This window comes from Coloeus monedula, assembly GCF_965178545.1.
Source record: "Coloeus monedula genome assembly, chromosome: 6".
Lineage (NCBI taxonomy): Eukaryota > Metazoa > Chordata > Aves > Passeriformes > Corvidae > Coloeus > Coloeus monedula.
In genome coordinates this window covers 51,091,309-51,117,518 of record NC_138786.1, presented here as the reverse complement: position 1 = coordinate 51,117,518, position 26,210 = coordinate 51,091,309, and the positions used below count along the sequence as shown (strand labels likewise).

The 26,210-nt window shown below is 38.5% G+C and overlaps 1 protein-coding gene across 1 annotated transcript in view; it reads right to left on the bottom strand.

The window, feature by feature from the left end:
• Positions 1–18,527: 18,527 nt before the first annotated feature.
• Positions 18,528–26,210, bottom strand: part of VRK1 (VRK serine/threonine kinase 1) — a gene marked incomplete at its 3' end in the record, with an annotated part of 34,129 nt that continues 26,446 nt past the window's right edge. Inside the window, exon 13 of the mRNA XM_082283085.1 lies at positions 18,528–18,610. Within this exon, the coding sequence (XP_082139211.1) occupies positions 18,528–18,610 (83 nt within the window). The remainder of the gene's footprint in view (positions 18,611–26,210) is intronic.

Sequence of the window (26,210 nt, the reverse complement as noted above, 5' to 3'; positions counted from 1 at the left end):
TGGTGTTCGTTAAATAAACTAATACATTTGACAACTGAACTGAGACTCTTACTGTTACCTTCAGTCTTGAACTTCGACTTGACCTAATCCCATATCAACTGATAACAGTTTACCATCTGTCCTTGGTCAGCCCAATGGAAGACTTCAAAGGCTAGATTTAATAGCATATAGTTTGGCCTTGACATACAGACTGTATCTGTTCTTACTTAAAAAACAATAAAACCTTGTATTTAATTTCTTCTTTTTTTTCTTTCTTCTTTTTTTTAACAGATGGAGGGCTGGTGTCTTATTCCATTCTGTCACCCCATCTGGACGCCTTAAATGTGATACTAAGGGAAGCATGGGGTGAGCCCACCAAAAGCTCAATTCAAGTTGAGATACAGTGAGAAAGGAAAGAAAATAGACTGATACCAATCTCGCATCATGGCAAAATAAAGGCATTTAAGGCTGACATAGGGGAATACAGAGAAGAAATCAGCACCGACTCCTGAACATAACAATGCAGGATTGGAGTTCACTTTAAGTTCTCAAAGAAGTACAGATGCTTCATTAGCAACACCTAATAGAAAATAAACACTTTTGTCCACCAATTTATGTGTCACATTGCAAAGCAGCAAACCGCAAGCTTAAACATCACAGGAATCATTTTCTGCTTACTATTCCTCCTGAGGCCTCACCACAGGAAAACCTGCCTTTGGGGAGTTCAAAGAATGTGTTTTACTCTCACTGCAAAATTAACTGGTTTTCTCTTTTCTATATGATCTCTTCATTATAATCTAGAGTTCAAAGGGGGGGTTCTTTGTGACACACTCCAATGCTTTAATACAACAATGACAATTTTTTAACTCAGAGTAGTAGATTTAGCTAACATTCTTTAAGGGATGAAGGACTCCTAAAATCTGAGCTACTATCTGTTTAACATAAAAAGCACTGAACACAGTAATTCCTATAGGAGAATATATTTTCCTTGCTATGAAAATGTAGCAGAGCACTGCATGATTTTAAATATCCTACCTGTGCTTGCTGACTCCTTAGTCTGCAAATGTTATGCAGAGACAACTAAGGATGTCTTCTCTTTTCACAACTCTGAAGTAGCTACCATATTCAGCTATAAAATAATAAATAGCAAATGGGTTTATTTTTAGTGGTCCTTCAGAGTTTACATTGGTCCTTTACATAGGTGGACCCCAAAGTTCCCTTGAGTTGCAGAACGGTGGAAAAAAAACCTTATCAGTGGTGGAACACTTTCATGATTAAGTGATGTCCCTGATCCTAGAAGCAAGAGCTTCAGTCCCCAGTTACCTCTAAACAAATACTTTCATCCTAGTACATCCTGACATTAGGAAACTTTGTGGAAGAAATGAAGAATGGCAGGATAATATAAAAGCAAATTATTAACAAGTATTAGGAACTTAACTCTATCCCTTCCTGGGATAGAGTTAAATTCTGTAGAGAATTTAGAGAATAGAGTTAAATGTCTGTATTCATTTGTAGATATGAAAAAACCACTATCATTCCCTTTCGTACTAGCAAAGGAAGTTGGGTTATTCACCATGGACAAAAATTCATTATAATCTTGTCATGTTGATCATAGCTTTGACAGACAATGCCAAGTCCAGTGATCAAAGCATTGTAAAAGTATGAACAGGTTTCTGCTCAATGAATCTCTGCATAGACCCCTATAAGCATATTTAAGAATATTTTTTACCAAAATAAAAGAAGAAAATAAAATTGATCCAACCCACCTATATTTTTGTGTTTTCTGTGACAAAGATAAAACCCTTGTATTTTGTTTGGATTGAAAAGAATTATTTGTGTAACTTCTGTTTAATTTTTTTTTAAATGAAAATGCAAGTCTAAATCGTTACAATGTTGCTGATGACAACTTTCCCCTTTTTCACCTCTGACTTTTATTCACAAATTTCAATGTTTAGGTAGATCACTTGGAACACAACAACCCTATTTTCAGTCTTCCAGGACAGCACCCCAGCCCTGAAGCAATAAAGCTATTTGAGATATGATTATTTCCTATTGACACCATTCCACTTTGGGAAATAAGCATTTCTTAGATCAAAGACAGAAACTCGAGTGCATATCTTAAACACAAGACTGGGCAATTACTTTATATAAAATATATCTAGCTTGAAAGCTCCAATGTAATCTCAGCTTCAAAATGCACTCTGGCTGGGGAGTTATGTACTTTTTTGACATACAGGAAGGGCTTGATTTAAATCCCTGTCATCAGTTCCTCTGTGAGAGACTACAGGATAGCACTTCTATGGACAGCAGCTCCAAGGAGACAATTTTTCAGGAAATAATAAATGAACATGCATCTGTGTATGTGCTTCAACTTCTGTGAAGTCAAGAACTGGGAAAGGAGGATTTGAATGTGAAAATGTCTGTCCTCTGACAGCACCTTGGGCACTCAGCATGAGACAGAGCAGCCAGCACCTAAACACACAAATCTCCAACCCCCAACTGAATCATGTGGGAAGAGCACCTGCCAGCATTACTACAAAGTGGAAATCTTCAGAAATGGTTTTGTTCATTGGTGCAGGGTGTTTCTCCCATGTTTCCTCTAATGGACACTTCTTCTGTTCACTAGCAAGCCTGTCTGCTTTGAGATAAAACCTGCAATGATGCTGGGAGCAGCACCATCCTGGGGGAAGAGGAAGCATTTCAAAGCCCTTTACCAAAGGCTCTGCAGATCTCAGAGACTCAGTCTGCATCTCTTCCAAAGGAGTGAGGCCGGGGGATCTGTTTGAAGGCTCCAATAAGGTAGCGGTCCCGTTTTCTTAATGATCTGTCCTTCCTCAACTGCAGAGGAAAAGCAAGTCAAGTGTGTCCTTATACACTACTTTAGTAAAATGGATGTGCAGTACACACTTCATTACAACCACCATGGGAATTAAAAGTAACTTGAGCAAACGGCCCCAGCTCCATGTAATTATCTTTTGAAGACACTCGAAGAAAAAAGGAAAAAACCTCACCAAACTAACTCAAGAATAGCAGAGTTGTCCGAGGGACAGGTGAGCTGGCGATGGCCTCAGCGGTTCCCCCATGAGCCAGGCTCTCCTGCAGTGTCCCGGGTTGATGGCCGGGGCAGCAGGTCCCATGAGACCGGGAGCGTGCAGAGGCTCTCAGAGGAGGAGCCCTTCCATGGATGTGTGCTGGACAAGGCTGAAAGGCGCCGGGCTGTGTGTCTGAGCAATGCTGCCCTCCCATGGCACTTGCTCAGCCCGCTCCCTGCTGAACCCACACCCCTCAAATGCTTCAGCGGGCCCGAGCCCACAGAAAGGGCAAGAGCAGGGCGGGGGTGATGAGCCTTTACTGGGGGTTACTCTTTCAAGCTCGGGGCCTCTGAAACTGTATTCCCAGACGACTGATCCAGCTGGCAGTGCCCATACTCAGCCCCACCACTCACAATGGACCACAGCCCTTCCCGGCCTTCAGGTCCCTTTTTCTTATCAGTCTCCCGGCTTAGTAGCTCATTCTCCTGTTAACTCTTTCAGAGGTAATAAAACGGAGAAACAAGAAGCTGAGAAGTCTGAGAGCATAAATATTCTTTGAAAAACAGAGCTTCAAATAATGAAAAGTACAGGGCTGTGAGAGGCTCCTGATGACATCCAGGGGGACTGCAGCCCGACCCCAGACCTTGGGCAAACCCAGAACTGAGCCATCCTTCTTCTGATGGAACAGTGAGACCTCCCTTCCTCTAAGGATATTTTTCTTTTGAAAACAGTTTCTAGCTCCTTTTTTACCTACTTACTTCTTTGTTGCCACAGAGTGGCTGAAAACAGCTGTGGTTGTAAGTGGCTGTGAGTCCTGTCGGTAAAACCTGAATATGTGTGAAGATTTTTTAAATAAACACACCACTTGTCTGAAATGGGGATCAGAAGGCTCAAAGGCCAGCAAGTAGTTCAGTAACAGAGGCACCCACGGCCGAAATGTCTTTATGTGGACAAAAGCCCACAGCTACATTTTTGTGAATGTTCTTTGTATAGAAGGTGACTTGAACTGGGTACAACTCACAGGTTTACAAGCAGCCGCAGAACATTGAAAGTTTAAGGAAAAAGAAGTTGTAAATTGAAGAGATTTAGCACGGCAGGAGAAAATGACAATGACTCTGCTCAGATCCAGTTGTACCCTGGATGACAACTGCATATTTTGTGCACTTAATGTAGTTGGCTCCATAAGGAAGTCAGAGGCATAGAGACACTTTTAGCTAAAGGGGAATACTACTTCTCCCTCAAATCCCTGGGAAATCACTTCTCCAGCACAGAAATAGGTCTGCCTTAAGCCACGCCAGCCAGCTTTCTAAATCCACTGTGGTCAGAGCTCTGCAGTTCTGAGGCAAACCAGTGGCTTTCATGTTATATAAAAGTTACTGACTTTGTGTTTACCACGTGCCTTCTCAGATGCTTCTCGAATCTGGATTGTTTCCAGTGTACATATATAGTTTATATATGTTTATAACTTTATAAAGTTTTAAAAGCTTTGGCAGTCTGTCAGCCAGAGCTGTGGTGTAGGTCTAGGTGTGTTTATGGAGCCTGAGCTGGGAAGTTTCAAGTGTCTTTATGGACTTGCAGGTGGAGGTAAGTAGAAGCTGTATCCCACATGAAGAGGAGTTCTTCTGTGTATTAAAAAAATTTTTTTTCCTCCAACCACAAATTCCTGACTGAGCTTCACTGTAATCACTCAAATCACCAGATCCCAGAAAGTGCACTCCTCCTGGGGACCTGAAGAGCCCCACAGCTCTCTGACTGAACACACAAGCTGTCATCCCCCAGTACCACCCCAGGTCTCACAACCCCCTGGCCTTCCTGCAGCCCACACTGCTTTGCACTTGATGACAAGCCTGAGCTGCAGGCCTGGCCCAGCCTCCAGATTCCAGCATGCCTTTGGTGCCATGGCCATGGTCTTCCTCTGCCAGGCAGGAGGGCCCTTTGCATGACTTAACTCTGGCCTTGCTCTGTGTGAATTGTGGCAAACCCCACTGGGGAGTTGGAGAATGGAGTATCAGAAAGTCCACTACTACCTTTGGATGCAGAATTTATCCTTAGTTTCAATTTTTTGTCCCACATCCCACCCCCAAACTTTCCTGGGCTTTTCCTCATGGGTCCTCCTGCTCCCAGCTTTGCTCTGTCCTTGACCAAAACCATAGGCAGGGATATACCCCACTCTGTGAGTACCTGGCAGTGCTGTTTTTACCACCCCACTATGACATGCTCTTGAAACCTGATACATAGCTTTTGATGGTAGGCCACAGCAGGCTTCCAGCAGGCAACCCAACAAGCAGTGGAGATTTTGCACATAGAGCTATTAAAACACTAGGTAATGAGAAGTGTCAACTTCTTTCTGGGCTGCTGTAGCAAGCACTGAGAAGAGGAAGACAGAACATGTTTCTGTAATGACCTAATTACACTTAATACAAAAAAGCATGGAACATCTTCTTGGGGAGGCTGTATTCAACAATGATGGATCTAGGAATGCTGGACTCTGTAGTATGCATTCTTTACAATACCTGAGCATCAGTTTCAAACCATTTCCTGACAAACTAATTTTCCCCTCAAAATTTCAGAAGATGGAGGCATCATTTTGTCTTCCCTCATTACCCTCAGAAAGTGAAGAACAGCTATTTTTACTAGCATTACAAAACACCTTACATTTAACCCAAACTTGTAAAAACAGTGGAAGACTTTTACTGCTCTAATACACTAGGTTGAGCATTGTTATTTCCCTTTCTGAGAAAATATCCTCTATGAATATATATTTAGAACTCTTCTTAAAAACTGATGACCTGATTGCAATCATGGAATTACTAGAAAAATGAGAAATTGTAAATACTTATTTCAAAAGGTAAATATACCAGTTCTTTTACTAACGATGTACTAGAAGCTTCCTATAAAAATAGTATAGACCATTTTGCAAAGACCAGATCCTCAAAATGCAAAGAAAAGTTATGTCTGTTTAGTGTGCTCACTTGTTCCAAGTGGAAGGTTTCAGGAATGTAGTGGAAGTTTGCAGAAGAAGTTGCAAATAATTAAGCAATCAGAATTTGCTTTTGCACAGAATTCTTTGTTTATAAAATGCAAAGAACTTCTCAGAAGCAGGCTATGAGTTTCACCATTTCTTAAAGAGAGGTGAGAAATCCAGTCTCAGCAACAGAGACAGGCACTGAAGCCAGCAGCATGTTGACTACCTTGAGGGAAGCGTTAGGAAATTTACCTCAGATAAAAAGGCAGAAATGTACGAACTCTGCCCTCCATAACACCTACAGAGTACTAGCATTATAATTATGTTCTATTATGTTCTAGTCAGTCAACCATCTCATGTCCACACAGATAATTATATTTTAACTGCTAAAGGGCTTTGGGAAATTAGCAGCCATGTGAATGCTTGGTTGGTACAGCACATACATTTGCCATCTTAAGGTGATTAATGTAATTCCTAGCACAGGACTGGCCAGATGATTAGTTCAGTGCTACCCCTCATATTTAAAAGCAAACGGACATGAGAAGTAATCCAGAACATACACTAGTCCTTATTTGTGCCTTTTAAAGGAGTTTAGAGAAGAACCTGTATAGTTTCCACTGCAGATAGATAGCTCCTTGAATTTGACTGAATAGGCTGAGGCTGGTTTACTTCACAAGGCCTCTACAGGACATTAACATTGTACCTAAATAATTTAGCTTGATAATTGATCAAGAACAAACACTTTTCAGGGCTTGTATGAGGGACCAGGAGATGAAGTGATATGTGATGTCTGGGAATTTTATATGCAATTTAGTACCTGACTTAGCATGTGATGCTGAGCAAGCTGAACTCTGTTTCTGGTCCCCTGTTTCCCTTTAAGGGGAAGAGGGTACCTAGTTCCTAGATATGAGTTTCTCTTACTGATGCTCAGTGCTTGTAGAATAACTTGGGATCTTTGGAAAAAAGATGTACAAAAACATTATTGATCCCAAATGTTTTGTATACTCTGTTGCTGCACTCAGTGAAACAATCAAATATAGAACATGTTTCTGCAAAGCCAGCATGTAGAAAATTCTCTATTGTCTCTTTCTGCTTTATCAAGCAACCCACAGAATTCTTTAGAGGACCTAGTCAATACTATTTAAAACATCAAGACTCATTTTGCACTCCACGTTCTTTGTAATTTCTCTTTCTCTCAAACAGGTAATATACTACTGGGAAGAATGCCTTCCCTTCATAATTACAACACACAAAGCCTCAGACATGCACATTTCAGGTGAGGCCTAAAATTTTGAAGGCTCTCTTTATCCTTCTAACACAAAGAGACTTTCTGGGGGACCACTGCTTTTGCGAGAAAGGATGTGTGTTTTGTTTCCACTCGATGTTACAGTGAAATATAATGTCATGACCAGCTCACAGACTTACTGGTAATCCATTTCCTGAAAAATCAAATCCACCTATTGTATATGCATGGCTTTATGATAATGCAATGACCCATACAGGATAGTCTAACAGCAACTGGTTCCAGCTTGTCCCTGCCAATCACTGAGCTTCTACCGCATGTCTCTTGCAGTCACAGGGCAAGCATGTGCATCTTGACAGCCCTGGAAATTATTCTAAACCACTTCATCACATTCCAAACCAACACTTACTCTGATTACAAAGTTAATAGCTTGAAATGGACATTCTAGAATTAACCCTGTGACCTGCTAAGTTGGTGACAAGGAGACAGCCAAATGTGATGCAGGCACCAGGCTGAGTGACAATGCCTGATGATGCCTGAGGCTCCACTGCTAGAAGCGATGTTGGAAAATGGAGGTAATTTTAGGGTTTTCATTTCTTCTTTTGGCCTGCAAACATTTGTTTCTCATAATTGACTTTCACATCTGACTTAATGTGTGTATTTCTCAAGAAGAAAATATCGGTGATGAGGCACAATGATGCAGTTTGATTGGATACTTTGCTAATTCTCCACTGTTCAAAGGTAGAAGGGAATTTCTCAGAAAGGCATGTGGAACTCTTGGGACAAAACACGTATTTAGAGCTGCCCAACAACTACTTTTGGCCAGTACCTGAATGGTTTACATCCAGCCCAGTAAAGGATAATATTAAAGTATTATGAGCCAGGGAAATAGAATTATTTCCTAATTAAAAAGGGGCTTTAAACTTTACTTCAGAAAACAAACAACGAAAAGTCCTAAGCCCTATTTTAACAAAGGGTTGTACATCCAGCAGGTTTAGGTAGTTCACTGCAATGAGCAACAATACTGGCACTGCAAATGGGACAGGAACACATAACCAGGGAGCAGCAAAAGAAAATGGGACTGTGCTACTGACCCCAGGTGCCCACTGGATTGGCTTAGTTGAAAAGTGAATCTATTCTCTGACCGATATCAAGCCCATCTATAGAAACATGTGAGACAGGAATGAACCCAATGAGTCTCATTCTCTGAGTAGAAGACTTGACAGGTCTGAATGTGGATTTTAAATGCCTGAACAAGGTAGGAAAGAGATTCTGGTGATGGAAACTTTGCAGAACAAAAATATTCCAACCTGAATCCACATAGTATAAAGCATTAAGGACATCTTTTTATCTTTGGAAATTTTACAGTTAACAGACTAACAACTCTGAAAATAAGGCCTCTTTTAATTCTCTCTCCTTGGATTTGCAATGGGAAGGATTTAAAGAACTATATTTGATCTATCAGGTTGAAGTACTCACAGTACTGTACATTGTTTTAGTGTACTAAATTTAGTTGACTTCTGTCTCTTTCAATTACCCTTCTAAAAAGGATCGGTGAAAAATAATGTCTCTCTTTATACAATTTGGTTTGCTGTTGATTAATTTTTCTCTTCTAGTACTTGCTTATGTTTTGCAGGGTAGGAAGGACAAAATAGCTTAAGGGGGGGGGGGGGCAGGAAGCTCTTTTTCTGAGTTGGAGCTTATAGATTCTTCCCTTTCATATTTTTATCTCATCAATATAATGTCAGGATCATTGAAAGGAAAAAAAAGTCAAACAGAGAATGGACTGAATCTTAACCTTGGTAAAATAGACCAATTGTAAGATATCCTGAAAGTAAAAATAAATTTCTGCACATGCTATCCTCATCATTAGTATGAAGCAAAACTTACTAAAGTTTTACATAATTAATCCACTGATTAGTCCTCTTTTGGCACAGCAAAGAACTGTAGAGGAATAGCATGCCCTAATTCTCAAAAGAACCGTGCTCCGCATCAGAGGTACTCCTCGATATTTCAGAAATAGTTCAATTGCATTTGGTATCACTTATGTGTATTCCCTCTGTAAGCTATGTACAACTCTTAACACCACTCAGCCTCTCTAAAGGAGGTAGAAACCAGGCATGGATTCTGGGGCAGGTCTTGAACTCAGCTGCTGCTTTGCAAAGGATGCAGCAGTGAGAGCCAAAGGGTTTCTGGCTGTGATGTCCTCCAACCATCAAATGGTAATCAAATACTTTGATGAGAAGGAAGCAAAAAAAGATTAATGTATTTTAGTGATCTGTTTAAATTTCAAAAATAGTATTTGTTGAAGTCGACTGCTCTAAAAACCTTTGTTCTGAAAACAGAACGAGGCAGCAATGACTTGCCCTGAATTTCTGCAGAGTCTGAATGATCAAAGATCTGTTGAAGTTTTATTCACCCTCCTTGTTTCAGTGTTTAGACTGGGCTGATACTCCACAAAGACAAAAAGAAAACCCCAGGCTTTCAAAAAGGAAGGAAGTTCTCCACTCAGAGAGACATTAATTCTTTCCAACCTTCTTTTCTAACCTTTCCAACCTTCTTGTTGGACTTATAAGTCTCCCTTACTACATTTGATAGTGCTTCATTAATTATCAGGATTAAACTATCACTAATATTAAATGCAGAAAATCAGCAGTCATCATGTATGTTTGATTGAGTCCTTCAGAGAAACACAGAGTAAGAAATCCAGATGCTGTAATAAGACCTGGAAGAGCTTATGACAGAATGGAAAAACATTCTAGTGCATCCTATGACAATAAATGATAGCAAATGGGTAATACCCTATAGTATCAAAGGCAGAAGTGATGATTAGCAAGCGTACATGGAACTGGGACTTATGACTTCCTGGAGACAAGTGTCCCTGGAGCAGCTTTCCTAAAATTCCTCTTTCCCATCAACCCACCAGATGTTCCTTACCCTTCCTCTTTACAAATGTCTCCTTCAGACATTGGGATGTCACCGGGAAGAGGGGAAGAACAGACCACACCTGCACCATAGCTTGTACAAACATAGTTAACTGGCAGTGCTCACAAATTCTGTTAGAAGGTGTGTAGTTATGCAAGTTTGATAGTCTTTTGTGGGCTGACAGCTTAAATAACTTGCCAGCAGATCATACACTAGAAACTTGTCACTGCTTGTGATACAAGAGCACGTGTGTTCTTGCCCATTACTGGAATGCACCTACTGGGGCAGGGTTTGAAATTTACCAGTTCAGACAAAGATATCTTCAGGTTGCAACAAAGGAAACAAAAGAATGGAAATCTCTTAGTAGACATTAATTTTTTTAAATTATGAACATTTACTTAATGAATGCTGTTCCTGTTAAAGCTCCACTTTTTGAACAGGCAGCCATTCCTAAGACAGAAAATGATGCCATTCCCTTTGCCACCAGATGTTTGGATCCCTGTTTGACTGGTGTTCTACTAGAATTATCAGCTGCTGGGCACATAATATCCCCTGGCACTTGTCTGAAGAAGTCTTGCAGTTAGAAACATAACTTGCAATTTTTATTTGGACACTCCATTACTTGCTGCTGACCTATATGGGCTATCCATGCATTCAGGCAGGTTTCCTCAGAAAAAATAACCTCCCAGTGGAATGTGACATGATTTACAAAATTCTTTGTCCATCTTTCAATCTAGATACTTGAGACTCCAAGAGATAAGCAGGGGCTCTCCATTGGGGACTATTAAGCTATTAAGAAATTCAAGCACTGCTGAGAAGCTTAGATGATATATATACACAGAAAACTATCATGCTTATGAAGTAAAGGAACACTCTGGTGGCTGAACACTACACAATTGGATAAAACTGTTTTCTAGAAGAAATCCCTTCCTTGGCACACTTAATTACCAGTTTGATGGTCTTTCAGAAAAACTAATAGGATTGTCAAAGGCAACATGTTAATGTGGAAACACGGCGAGTGTGGGCTTCTCTGATGAGTTGTCAGATGTTTCTGTAGGAGAGAAGTAGAGTGAAAATGGATGGAAGGGAGAGAACAACATCTGTAGAACCTATAATGATCTGAGGAGATGCTACAGTGGAAAAAAAGAAATCAAGGGAAAGGATTTAGGGGAGAGCAAAGAGGAAACGCTTATGCACTTTTTGTGTCTCCTTAAAAGCTCCATGTAATATTACAGCCCCTGCCAAGCTGTGAAACCCAGGTGACCCACAGTGATCTAGTGGGCCCCCTAGTACCTGTGCAGGACTCAGACTTCTGGTCCGATAGCTCTGAACATTGCACGAGTGATTGATTAGAACAGTGTCGCAAATAGCATTGTCTGTGCTGAAATGGGGAAGAAATCAGATGCATAGGATTGAAAGAGACAGATGAAGGAAAGACCCAGGGCAGATGGCTTTGTCTTGCTTTTGCCAGGCAGATATGATGAAGAGGAAGCAGCAAGGCAGCCATGCTTTCAGGAAAGGCCCACACCTTGAATCATCAACATTGGGCAAGAGAGGCTGTCCAGAACAGCCATCCCATTTCCTCAGCTATAAGCAAAATGTTGTGCCCTGGCCTACTCCAATGCCTGCCAGTGCCCCAGGTTTCCCACGTCTCCCCTCATTTTCTGTGGTCTTCAGGGCAACATGAATTTCAATAATTTCAATAATTAATCTAATGAGGCTAAATAATTAGTCTAATAAATCTAAAATACTTGTTGAATAATCAAAATATTCCCTTGAAAGGCAGAAGGAAGAAGCATATTGCCATGAAATAAACAAAATAACTAATAAAAGGAAATTAATTTTATCACAGGCACTCAACTTCTCACATTCTAGTGCAGCAGGTATTACACAGAGGGGCAAGAAGATTCCCACGTCTTGAAAGAGCTTATAACAAAGACATTATGAAAAAAACCTGTGAAGAATGCAGCAAAAACACATATGTATTTCAAAACATTTTTTTCTCACTCCTCCAGTTCCTCATTACCTTGGACACAGTATCCTTAGTTAATCAAGAAATGTTGAGTTCAAGCACAAGTTCTGTGGTTCAGCTCAAGTTACCGGTTTGCAGCATGAAATTTCACTTCTGAATTACTCATTCCCTGTTAGGGTCTCTCTTGCAATTTTGCTCCTACCCCTAATCTTTAAAGATAATTCAGCAGTGTGCTTAACAGCCAAAAATATTATTATCTTCCTAACAGGCAAAGGATACATTTTTAGAGGAACATAAACTTGATTTTCAGATACAGTGGCTACCTGAAGCCCTTACTGGCTTCAAATAATATTTTGGGCACTACTACCACTGAAAGGTCAAAACAGAATAGTTTCCATGCACTGAAAAAAGTATTCTGGGCAGATTTAGAGAAAATCTTTCTTTCACCAGAAATGGATGACAAATTTCAAAACTGTTTTTAGGAGGGCTTTGACATGAAGAAGGGAAACAAGAAATCAGTGACACAATTCACTGCCACAAACATCTCACATATAAAAATAATAAAGGCAAAACCTGTTGTCAGTCTCCAAAGAGATTTATCAGGTGATACCTGGTCTGGATAAAAGATTAATTTCAAATTCCTCTTCCACATTTGACCACACTGATTAAAAAAGGCCTGCTGATGACCAGCTCTGCCAATGACAGAGGAAACCAGTTGTTAGACCACACCCAGATATTTTCAGCACTACATTGTCATCTTAATGTGGTATTCTTTGCTGTATATTTTTTGCTATGGCTATTACCAAGTATTATTAGAAGTGAGTCAAGGATTGCACATTTGCTACTGCAGATCCACCCTCACCATTCCAAAGGAAACAGCTCCACAATGAGAGATTAATGAGAATGTAAGAATAAAGGCTTTTTTTTTTTTTTTTTAATAGATATATCTCTTTTCAGAAAGGAATTCAATTTATTACTTACACTATTTTTGTTCAGGTTTAGCAGCAGATAGACAAAATTAGCTGGAGGGTTACTTACTTTCAAGTAGATCCAGTGTTCCACTCCTCTCCTGGCAGAAAGAGAAAGGAAAGTATCTTCAAGTTTTCAAGGCACAGATCGTGTATTTCTTGTGGTATGAAGTAATTTCTTTTAATATTAAACTGTGCAATTCACCAATTCCCAGAACTGCATGTTAGAGTTTGCATTCTGAACAAAGCTAAGTACCTTCCCTTCCAGGGCTCTTTTGTCTTTTAAATGCATCCTCCTTGGTTGTATTTCATGTTATTGTGTCCTCACTGCTTCTGTATAAATGAACATATTAATCCTTAATTTTCTGGGTTTCTAGCTCCATTTGCCAAGGAAGAATTTTTCTTCTCTCAGAAGCTGCAGATGCAGATCCCCACTGTGCCAGCTTCTTCCAGTCTGGAGTGGTCTGGCAAAAGGAATTAGTTCAGGAAACTTCATAAAAATGTATATTTTCTTTTCACTTCTACTGTACTTCACAGCTGTCTCACTGTGTTCTCATCACTTTTCTTTTGAGTATACTTATGAAAGCCCATAACAGCAGCTAAGGTCTGCAGGGTTGGAAAGCTGACCTTCCAAGACAAGGGGTAGAAATACAGGAGCCAATCTTTCTCGTATCAAATGACAGTTTCTCCACAACTCTTTTACTTTTTGGGGTACTCCTGAGAAAATGCAAAACCTCAATTTTGACTTGTTGCAGCATTCACAACAGGGAATAAAAATCTTCACTTATAGCAGCTTAGGCAGCTGTGAAACTTGAGGGCCATTTGACAAGTTGAAGTATTTGTATGCAGAACTAAATGCAAGGGCATTAAAATCTGACATGGAAGACTACATGGGCAGAATATGCTCCAGTCTGGAAGAAGACAGGTTTTGGCTGGGATAAGATGAAACACAGACACTAGAAAGAAGTACAAATGCAATACTGTTTGTGATTTAAAAACATGGCACATCCATGTAGAGAAAAGTAGTCCATTTTTCTAAACCTCAAACTGATGCTATAGATACTATTCACAGAGATAATTCATGGAATTCAGATGAATTTATGGAATCGACTTGGGCTGCTGAATCTCAAATATATCAATGAAGAAAACTGAAATGCCTACAATTTAGCATGCAGTTGCATAAAGCTATCTGAGATCCCAACTAGGACTCTAGGACTTTTCAAAACAGTTGATCCCACTATATCTGCTTTCTCTCTGCCTTTGAGAAAGGACATAATGAAAACCACTTCTCACAAAGAACAGATTCCTTCTCCTTTTGAGTACCACATCATTGCAAAGAGCCCAGCACCCCCAAAACAGAATGGGAGGTGAAGGAATTGGCATTTACTGCCACAGAGTTCTTCCAATCAGTTTGATGTTGCAGTGCAGCTACAAGGAATGGGATCTGACCCATGTTCAAAGAGCATCAGCTCTATGTTCTGTTTTACAATGGAACTGGTACACTCTGGAAATTTAGATGTCCCACTACATATGCTGGTAAAAGCACATATATACTGGTTATTCAGACACAATCTGGAGTCTGCCTCCCACCTCCTACAATGAAGCTACTGTTACTCACCTATCATCACCTATGCAGGGCACTGCAAACCATCCTTGAAACAGCTCATCAGCAACTGGTAGACTCTCTATTAAAGCTGTAGCAGTATTAATATCTGATGTCTTCACAAAAGATTTTTTTCTTCTAAAGCAGAAAAGTCTGAGAAAGACATTATTAGTCACAGGATGAAGCAAAGGCTGTTAATCTCCTGTCTACACCTTAAGAAAGAAAAGAGGAGAAAAAGCTAATTTAAACAAATGCTACTAGGGATAAAAATTCAGACTGATGTTAGATTAAATTACATGGGAGGCTGAGGTATCCAGCCATGGTCTTCAGTAAAAAAGAAAATTATAGGGTCTATCAATTAGAGAAGTGGTGCTCTGAGCCTATGTGCTGGCATGCTTACAGTTTTTTTAATGTCTGGCAGGATGTTTTACAAACTAAACTCAGCAAGATGACAATTCCACCAGAAGGTGCTTCAGATGGTTTTGCTAATAATTTTGATCAGCTGAAATGGAGAAAAACATCACTTCGTTTATTTGGCTTTTCCAGAACATGTCAAATCTGAGCAGAACCATTAATTGCCCCCTTCTACACCTCCCCCTGCCATCTCTCCTGCCTTCTTCCAGAAAAGACACATTTCAATTTATTTTTTTTTTTCTACGAGTATTCTGCATAATCAGCCTTTGTTCCCAAAACAAACTTTGGTCATCCTTCATGCACTTCCTTTCTAGAAGGAAGTGCCATTTCTTGAGAATATTCATTGGAGGCTGGTACTGCTACTGCTGCAAAGATGTAAGTGCTAACCACCATATATTGGCTTTTGTTTTAATAGCCTTTTAACCAACTTTGTTAATGGACTGAATGCAATTTAGATATGGAACTTGGCTAAAATGTAGCTTCAATTGGCTATTAAAATTTAAGAGCCAACTAAGATAGCTAATTACAAAAAAGCTCCGGTGATAATGCTAAGCAGAATTAGTAATAGCAAATGACAGTCTGTCTAGTCTTATTCCCAAAGGGAAAGAAACTCTTAACTGAGAAGTCAACCAGACAACGTGCAGAAAACCTAATTGCATTACTGGTATTATGGCATCCCAAATCTGGCAGCTCACTGGGACAAAACAGTGAGAAAAGTCTGTCAAACTACTCAGGAAAGCAACTGACCCCCTTCTTAATGCTAGCTGCAGCAAATATTGGGAATTAATTTTTTATATTAACTTACTGGAAAATAATCCTGTAAAAATTATCAAACCGGCACCATCTAAAAAGTATCTTATAGCCACCCTGAATTTGACTGTCTCTCCAGATATTTTAGATTAGCGGAAAATATAAACAATCTGTCTGCAAAACGTTCAAGCACTAAAAGCAGCATTCTGTGCTTCATTATCAATATCCTCATTACACCATCAGCTGAAGTGCCGACTAGTTCTCCTGTGAAGATTTATCATGTATGGTGGCCACTTTGAAACATAGGTAGCGTAGTCTTTAACATTCCCTACTCAAGTGTCTCCCTGCTGTGCCTGTAAATGTCAGTCCAGTTTTTTCATGGCTGCACGCACAGATTAGAAACAGCAGGAGAGCTTGGGAGTATGACTACAATACTAGTAAGGACACTTGTCTTCATGGCACTGCTCAAGTGATTCTTGGAATGCAGGACCCTGCTGTTTTCTAATATTTACACACAACTGGAGTCATCAAGAGCAGTAAATGCAGTCTAAAGGCAGCTTGCTTCTTTTGTGTTAGGGGCTTTACTTTCGAACAGGGATGTCAACAAAATCCTACTGCACCCTCCGCCTCCCATAAAGTGCTGTATTTCCCCATCAGTGCTTTGCAAAGCAGCAAAACACGTGTGTGCAAGCACACACTGTATGTGATCCATATGGTAGCGCTGCGGGTACAATCACAGCCTTCCCCTCTGCTCCTCCTGGCTGTCCCACACTTTAAACACTACTGCAGTTACAGCAAGCTGGAGCCTGGGGTTTTGCAGTGCCTTGTGAGCACAGACAAGCCCTGAAACAACAGTCACCTTGAATAAAAAGCACCCCTTTCCTTCACAGAACACTTGCCAGGACATCTTTTTCCAGGACATTTTTGGGGTGGGAGGAGGTAGGGGTAGCTTATGAAATTTGCTCCTCAAAACATTTTTTTCAAATATATAGAAATAACTGTTTGTTGCACTTGGCTTTGGTAGTGTCAAAAGAAAGCACACACCGTGAAAACTTGGAAAGTAATCAAAGGAAGTTTACTGGTAAATAAGTTACTAAAAAAATAAAATGTCAAACAATTGAAGTACAAAAGAATGACATTAACTTTGAGTATGTGACAAGGAAGAGAATACCGTATGCCTTCCTGACAATAGCTATTCAGAGCAGTGTAACATACTTTCTGAACAAAATGATTAAACGAAGACATTAAAATGATAGTTTGATTTGAGGAGTTTTAAACATGACAGAGGCTTTAGCAGTCCTATTTTTACATCTGAAATGAAGAGAATGCTATGCTTAAAGTTGTCAGCCACACTTTGCTAAAACCCAGGAAAATGAGCCTAACAGTCAACAGAAATGAGAAAGCACCTTGTAAATGTGGTATTCCAGTTTTATTTCAAAACAACGGATTCCCTTGTTACAAAACAAAACCTCATCATTCATTCATTCAGCATTTCATGCTACAACATATTTATTTAATCTCCTGAGTTGTTACTCAGACATTATACAATCAAGCAAGCTGGACATCCACACGGATACACTCTCACTGGCTCATATGGATTCCTTTTGATTTGCCAAACTTTCAGTTGCCCTGATAAGAATGATGTTCATGCCTTACGTGTATGCTGCAGTAGATACATGAAAAGTGGTAGTGTTTCACACTGAAAATCAACACTATTTTTTGACTTACAACTCTGAAGAGAGGACTGAAAGCCAAGCAACAAAGTACTTTTACAAAAGGATTTGGAAGATTACATGCTCCTCAAGTACTGAAAAGGTAAACCATTATGTTGCTATGAGAAGCAGATGTGAGACAGTATTTCACTGGAACTAGATCCTGCACAAAGTTACTCACAATTATAACTTTTCCAGTCTTTTCACTAATATAAAAAGAAAACCTGAGGGGGTGGTTGAGAATAGGCATTGGTTTTTGGTTGGTTCTTTTCTTTGCCCTTGGCCCTTTGTCTAAAATTCTGGTCTCTTTCTTCCCAGAGAAATTGTAAATAATTGGAAAAGTGATATAAACACAAACACTATGCAAAAAAAAAAAAAAAAAAAAGCCAAAATTCAGTACCTGTCTTTCAAAGAATTGTTTAAATGCATTTTATACAAACTAGAATGGAAGGACATGATTTTTGCCTTATGTTCTGGTTTTAATTCAAACACTTGAAAAATATTTAAAAGCTATTTCTGCTTTTTCAGACTTCATCTCAGTGTACATCTATGTGACCACCAATATGACTTTACTCAAAACTGTGAGAAATCAGATGCAACACTGCTGTTTCTTATATAGTATCCATAATGAAACTATTAAATAAGGCTTTATCTCTACATTATAAAGCTGGAAAAAGGGACTCTCTTTTAGTTTGCCTTTAAGACATGAATTCATGTATATAAAGAATAAAAATGCATCCCCACTTCAAAAGTTGGCAAAATTTTGCATTAGTATCTAAGTATACATAAATTATGCAAATATTTTAATAAAACATTCAAAAACAGGTACAAACAACAGTCCGTGTTTTTATAGGAGTCATCATTTAAAAAGGAAAGAAATAGATTCCAGTGCTACAAGAAAAAAAAAAAAACAAAACACAGAAATGAGCCACTGAGCAACTTAATTTGTTGCTCCATATATTATTTACTTCTGGAGTCTCTTTCTAGTTGCTGTGCTTTTCTTGAGTTTTGGTAAGGTCATCTTCTGGGTTCTGGCAGCAACTGCATCTGCAATGCAAACAAAACAAAAAGACTTTTTGTTAAGCAAAGTAACAAAAACAGATCACAAGAAAATACTTTTAGTCTTAAAAGGATAGATCAACTCAACTCATTCATTGAGCTTTAAGTGGGATGTGGGATATGACATGGACAGAGGAGAATCTACAACTATTTCTGGGCACTGACCTTCTCCTAAAAAACACGTTGTTCAGTTCAACTTCTCCAAGAGTAGCATCAGATGGAGTTGAGTCATTTTTTTAGCTCATCTTCACCAAAAGAATTAGATCCTCTATAAAACCTACACTTCTCCTTCCTCCTCATGTGCCAACTTTTCATTTTATAATGCCTTCCAGTATTAAGCCATTTTTTGGACCTTGTGCTAAGCTCATCCAGCTCTGGGATCATAGTCTAACCCCAGACAGTAACTACCTACCATGCAAAGCTCATTCACTCACTCCCTCTCCTCTCCCCTCCCACTGGGAAGTGGAGGAGAATTGAAAACAGGAAAAAAACCCCATGGATTGAAATAGGAACAGCTTAATAATTACAATAAATATAATAATAACAAAAGTAAAAAGAAACAGATTAATTACCACACTCACAAAAAAACCTCACTGACTGATGCCCAGATTACCCCCAGCAACAAGTGGTCCCTCCCAGCCAACTCCCCCATTTTATATACTGGGTATGACATTCTGGTATGACATTCTCCCCCCATTTATATACTGAGTATGGAATATCCCTTCGGCCAGTTTGGATCAGCTGTCCTGGCTGTGCTCCCTCCTGGCTTGTTGTGCAGCTCCCCATTGGCAGAGCACACAAGAAACTGGAAAGTCCTTGACTTAAGGTAAGCACTGCTCAGCAACAGCCAAAACATCTGTGTTATCCACATTATTCTCATACTGAATCCAAAACACAGCACTGCACCGGCTACTAGAAAGTAACTCTATCCCAACTAAAACTAGAACACTTAGCAATGAAATTTTGATCTGAAATTCTCACAGTTTAGTGAGCTGTGGCATCTTAGAGCGTTCTGAATGGAGCTTATACAAGAGGAGGTGGAAGGCACACAGGTGTGAAAAAAAAAGAAGGAAGATTTCTGATTGGCAATGTCAGCTGTTACATCAGCTCAGCTATCAGTGCAACTGTGCCCACAGATTCAAGCTATCACTTGACAATATTTTATTAACAAAGGTAACAAATAATCCCATCTAAATAAGATTCCTAGTAAACCTGGCAGGCAGGTTGTTCAAAGAGACCATACCTAAAAGCAATAATAAAAACCTTCCTGCACTTTGATTCCTTCCTGCCTACTACCAGGGAAAAGGAAGAAAACAAAGCACCACAGCTCATTTCTGTGAATTGTATTCAACTGTAGTCACTTTGACAAAAAAATATTACACATAATAAAAATTTCTATCTTTTTGCATATACAGGAAAAATGAAATATTTCTCATCTCCTCATGTAGTTTTTAATTATTTTTTTCCTTCTTAATCCTAAATTCCTCCTTGAAGATAGCATGCCTCATTACTTCAGTTCTTGCTTGTAAAACTATATATAATTCCACTGTCCATGTCAAGAGTACAGGTAAAGAAAAGTAAAACTGAATTTCATGGAAGTCCTTAAGAAAGAAGCTGCTTGCTTAAGACAACAGCCTTTGAACAGTAAGAGTCACTGATCATTCAAGCTCAATGAGTAAATTTGGGGGAATCAAAGAGGCAGACAACAATGCAAAACAAAACAACTTTACAAAAGAAACCCAGCAGTATTGTGTATAGCTCTGGGCTCTATCCTACAAAAAAGGTCTGAGAAAAATGCAGAGAAAAAGTGGTCTCCAGCTCTCTAACAAAACAACAAGAAAACATTGAATTTAACTAGTTTATCTGAAGAAAGTAAAAAAAAGAAAAATGGAGACATATGATGTGCAAAAGGTTGCTGCATAACATGAGTGTGATTTTCATGTCCACAGCAGCTAGAACAACCACTAAGCTTAAGGGGAATTCATATTAGGTAATAAAAATATCAGAAGAAAATACTTCCCCTTATCAAATCCTTTGTAATAGTAAGGATAGTTAAGTACTACAAGTGGTGTTGACCAGAGAAGTTTTAGAATAATCACACAGGTTTTAAGATAAAATATTAGCATGTATGAAGATTAACACCAACATAAATTGATTAGATTGGTGTATAGAGCAGATCTCCTCTTGATGTCCCTTATCTCATCTTCCAATCCTACGTACACTGTTTTAGAAACACACAAATCTTAAGAGAAATAAAACTGTGCTTGAGTCAAAAAATTAAAATTTCTATAAAATCACAGAAGTTCTTTCGATAAAACCAGAGTCACAACTTTCCCATTTAAATTGCCTTCTTTGATGAAAAAAAGGACAGTGAGAGATTTGGAAACATGAAAACACAGCTAACGAGCAGATAAAATCAGGTATTATTTAGGTGACTTCTAAGTTACATCATAGGTTAGAACATCTGAAAACAGAACCACACAGAGATTTTAGACTCTCAGCAAACATCATGTAACTGAAAAATATCTAGCAGCAGACATGCCAAAAGTTAGCAACTGCATCACTTGCATATGCTGAATCTACACCTGACAAAGGCTAAGCACATGCCAGTCCCCAGCTAATGGGCTGAAGAGTTCCAGCAATTGTAGCTCTTAACCAAATTTGTAGTCATCGTCATTAAATAGAACAGCTAACATCAAAAGAAGCACAAGTGGTGGAGTACATTCATCAGACACTACAAGGTTTCCTTTCTCAAAAAAAAAAACCCAAACCTAATGTCCATGCATACATGCGCATAATCTTACACACACATTTTGCTCTACCTCTTTTAAGAAACAAAGGTCAGTAAACCTGGGAGTGGTGGATGATATGGTGGAGAGTTCTCTGGAAGAGATGTGCTCAACTGGTACCCACATGGATGAAGTTTAATCATCTTTTCTGTGTGGACACCCCGAGTGCCACAGCAGGACAGTCTCAGGACTGACGTTGCTTTAACTACACGCCAAATGTGTTGAATTGCCACAGTTAACCTGAGAAGTGATAAGGTAGGAATGAGACTGTCCCTAATCTATGATCTTACATATGCCACTGCATCAGATCTCAGTGCAATAATTTATTCCCAAGAATAATTTTGTTACTAATTTAAGTAATAAATACAGACTTGTGATTTCCAAAGCAGATAAACTTAGAACTGCCAGTTCTTCAAATCTTCCACTGATCACAGTATCCCTTTTCTCTTGCAAAATGTGCTTCAGTCATATTTCAGCTGTCTTTGTTGGTATCAAACAACTAAGTAATTTTGCTAGATGGCTCTCTAGGAGACCTTTTTCCTTCAACTGCCCCTTAAAAAAGTTCTACAGTCATCAGATTGAAAAAGAAAACAAGAAAATGGAACTCATACATTTGCTGTTTACATATGGAAGGAATAAGAAAATAGTGTTGGAAGACTATGTTCAGCAACCAGCTGCACACATCAAATGGGAACTTAGGGCAGGCTGCAACATTTAGTGAGTTAAACACCACCCTTCTCCAATAAGTTTGGGCAGTTTGAATATGGAACCAATGAGGAGATATTTTTAAGAAGATAAAAGAAGAAATCGTCTTTTAAGAAGATTTTTAAAAGATGAAGTCTTCTTTTAAGAAGACTCTTCTTTCTTTTAAGGAAGAGTCCTCTGACAAGCTCTTTCCCAACTCAGACAGGGAACCCCCGCATAACTGAAAAAACTGGTGAATAACACTTCTCAGACAAGCATTTTTCAGTACTCTGAAGCCGCTGAAGAAATTGCAAGGGCAACAAATAGTAGTTGCGGCTAGTTGGCCTTTTCTACAAGCGCTAGCAGCTCTTTTTCTACAAGAATTCAGAAATGACTCAGAAAAAAAAGAATGGAGAGACCAGAAGAATGCAAATATGGACTTGAATTCCAGTAAATATATGTCTGTGGGGTGGGGATGAGAGAGAAAAAAAGTCAGTAAAGTTATGGGATGGGGCTTGGCTTTAGGTACTCTGTTCGGCCAAGTACTCCCTTCCTGCAACAAATAAAGAAAATGCTTTTCATATTCTCATAAGGAAAAAGCATCAGAACACAAGAATGTATTATTTATGACTTTATGCCTGTGTATTTTTTACAGATAACATCAAATATATGAGTGTTCTTTTAAAAAATTTAATATAAAATTGTTCCAGATGAAACTAAAACTGGTTTACTTCTATTTGTAAAAATTGCTTCACTGAAGATATTCCAAAACATAATTGTACATACACAGAAACCATTCGTCCCGTTCAGCACGTGTCTAAAATTAACCCTCCTCTTCACCATGCAGCAATTTGCAGAAGGAAGGCAGTTTAATTCAAAACATTACTTGCAATCTTGAAACAGGTTAGTTTCCTGTAAAAATCTGAGTCACTGCAGTACAATTTTTCTTTCCTGTAGAAAAATTTCACTTGCCAATTTAATATCTGAGTTCGAATTGCAATACCTGTTCAACATACTGCAATTCATCTTCAGGTCACAGAAAAACAACCAAAAAAGCAGACATCACTTTTTTTTCTTAAATTACTTGATTCTACATGTAAAATCATTATACAAAACCTTACACATAGAAAAGTTTTGTTACAAGTTGTTTTCTTTTAACTTAATACTTTTTATTAGCAACAAACACAAGAAAGTCCCATGAAATGTAACAAGGAACTTAAATTACTTACATTTTAAGTGTGTTTAAGTGCTAGAAATGGTCTGAAGATCTTGTACAGAAATAAGCTTAAAATACAAAGGTAGACTCAGTAAAGAACTGTGTTCCAAGCACACACACAGAAATACACAGTAACACTCTCATACTTTACATGTTGGACACTAATTTTTTCACTTTATTGTAATTAGTGGCACATGTTCAAATTAATTCTCACTGAATTTGTCACTTGCAAATTGTCAAAAAAACCCTATTTGTGAAGAACCATAAAGAGAAATTAAATGTAAACCAAATCTATTTTAACCTTCCTATTCAAAATATTTTAAAATCTTCAAACTTAAAAGCACCTCCTACCACACCTTTTCTAATTTAAATAGCTTTTGAAAAGCCTCAAACAATCTTTGGACAGGCCATAAAAAGACAGATCACTTCATACTGTGTTTGAATATACTTAATGCAAAATATAGAAGTGAGTTTGTCAATTTTTCAGGCAACTAAAAACATTATTTCTCTACTTTAAAACCCAGATCTTCCTGTTAATTTCTAGATATAACATTGCAGCACTTTTAATTGCTTTTAACTGCTAGAACCAGACCACATAAGTCTTATACTAGAACATTTAATTTGCAACACTCCTGAGACAAGTAAGGGAAGATGAAGAAGGGCACAGAAAGGGACAGATCTTTCAGTCACTAAACACAGAGATGGATATACCATTTTAAAACTTACATCTACTTCCTCCTGGAGTCTGTAACAGATAGTAGTCAATACCAAATCCTCCACAAGAAGGAAGAGATGAATTAAACAATTAGAATTATTGTGAAGCAAGTTTCACAGAAAATAAGGTTTTAGGGTATGAAATTGAGATAAAAAAAATCTACCTCTAATGTGGGCATTGGTACAGAGTAGAAAGACAAGCCACAAGTTGCACCATAAAGAAGCTCAAAAAACAGTATGATTTGCTTTCTCATAAAGCTTGGTGACAAGGCCAATAATTCTCTAAATGCAAAAATGCGCTTAAGTGGACATTAAGTAACAAATCTTACTTGAATAAAGAAAAAAGATTTAAGGCAATAACCCACATACTGATTTATGCAAAGGCATGCAAGGTAAATAAACATAAAGCTAAGTACCTATTAATTGAGAAATACTATTAAACCACCGTTTTGGAATGTTCTTCTAACCAATCCATCAGTATGACTGTTTTCATATTGGAGTGGTTCACATAGTTCTTTATTTATACTGCAAGCGTAACCAAAGACCCCAGGTTAAGGCCTTAACACGGTGGATGCTATCCAGCAACACTGACATGCAGAATTCCTACCCTCAGTAGTATTGCCTATTTTAAAAGTACATTAAAAAATACAGTACTTTCATTGTCGTATCTTAGTATTTCTCTTTACATGTCCTATTTAATAAACTCCAAAACTGTCTTAAAAAATTCAGAACAGAAAAAAGGTTATTCTAAAAAAATTCTGTATTGCAATCTTCATCAACCCCGAGATTTAAAAATACCTGCCAGGGTAGTCATTTCTATTGTAGCTTTGAACCTAAGATTACTCACAAAACTCTTGTTTTTGCAGCATTTATGTGATTTTGACTGAAGATACCTGTACTATCTGCCTATTCCACCAAACTGATCAAAAATAAGCATATTAGTCCTATCATATTATGCACTACACCCCTGCACGAGCGTTGGTGGATACATACAGTGTATGCCAAAGTTTGGCATTCTGCTTTAACAGTATCGTCATATATAAGACTGTATTTTACTACTGCACTTGAAGGCAGCTAATACTGAAAATGGAGCTGCAACAGAGTGGGGAGAAAAGCTTCTAATTTAAATAGAAATCATCTCTTCTGACAGCATCCTGGTGGAGATACATTGGCTAACGTAATACTTCAACATCATCCATATTGCTTTATAAAGCTTGCAAAATTCCACTTTTCAGGAAAGCCTATGGTTTCATTATGTCAGGGAAAAAAAAGAAAAAGCTGATAACATGCTAATATAAATAAAAAACAATTTAAGAATGTCACAAAATTTCATGCAACTTATTTTGGAGTCCAATACAGTTTGTTTCTCAAGTGCTTTCTGAAATTCTGTTTCCAAATAGAGTTGCTCAACAGCTCTAGAAACACTGATGGCTGACAGAATTGGAAGAGAAGGCTTTTAACCACCTCATCTGATATGGCCACTCTTACACTGAGAACAACCAGGGGCAGCTGACAGCAGAAGCAAGAATTTCCAGATGTCTGTCCTTTCTCAGTGCCATTCTTTCCTCCTCCTCTAAGTCCACAGGCTCCCCAGCCCCAGCAGTGGCAGATTTCATTACTGGCAGAGTTCCCTATAGCCACCGAGCACCTTAAGGTACTCTTAAGTGCCACACAGCTGATCAGGATCTTTTGGGGACAACTAATCTTTTGAACTGGGTAAGCCAAACTGCTTAAAAATCTGGTTAATGCTGATGAGCTGAACTGCAAGAGGCTGCACAGCTCCTCTTGTCACTGCTTTATGTTCAAATACTTACGAGATGTTGTTTGAATACCTGAAGAGCAACCACCATTCCACCATATTTATGCCCCTTACAAGCCAACAAAATAGAATTTCAACAACTTTTAAAGCATTCCTGTATGACTTCACTTTAATTTGTACAACTAAGAGGTATCAAGAAAACATCCATTTTACTGAACTTCAAATTTTTTTTTTTTTAGTCACAGGAAAAACTACTTAATGGAGAAACAAGTCTGTGGTAACACAAAACTAGTCAGATTTGGAAACACAGTTTTAAGTATTTCTATAATAATCAGAGCTTTTCAAATTATAAAAGCATCAGAATCAGAAAAGATTATGAAACAGTTGCCCCTTCCTTCTACACAGGTTTATGAATCACATAATAGT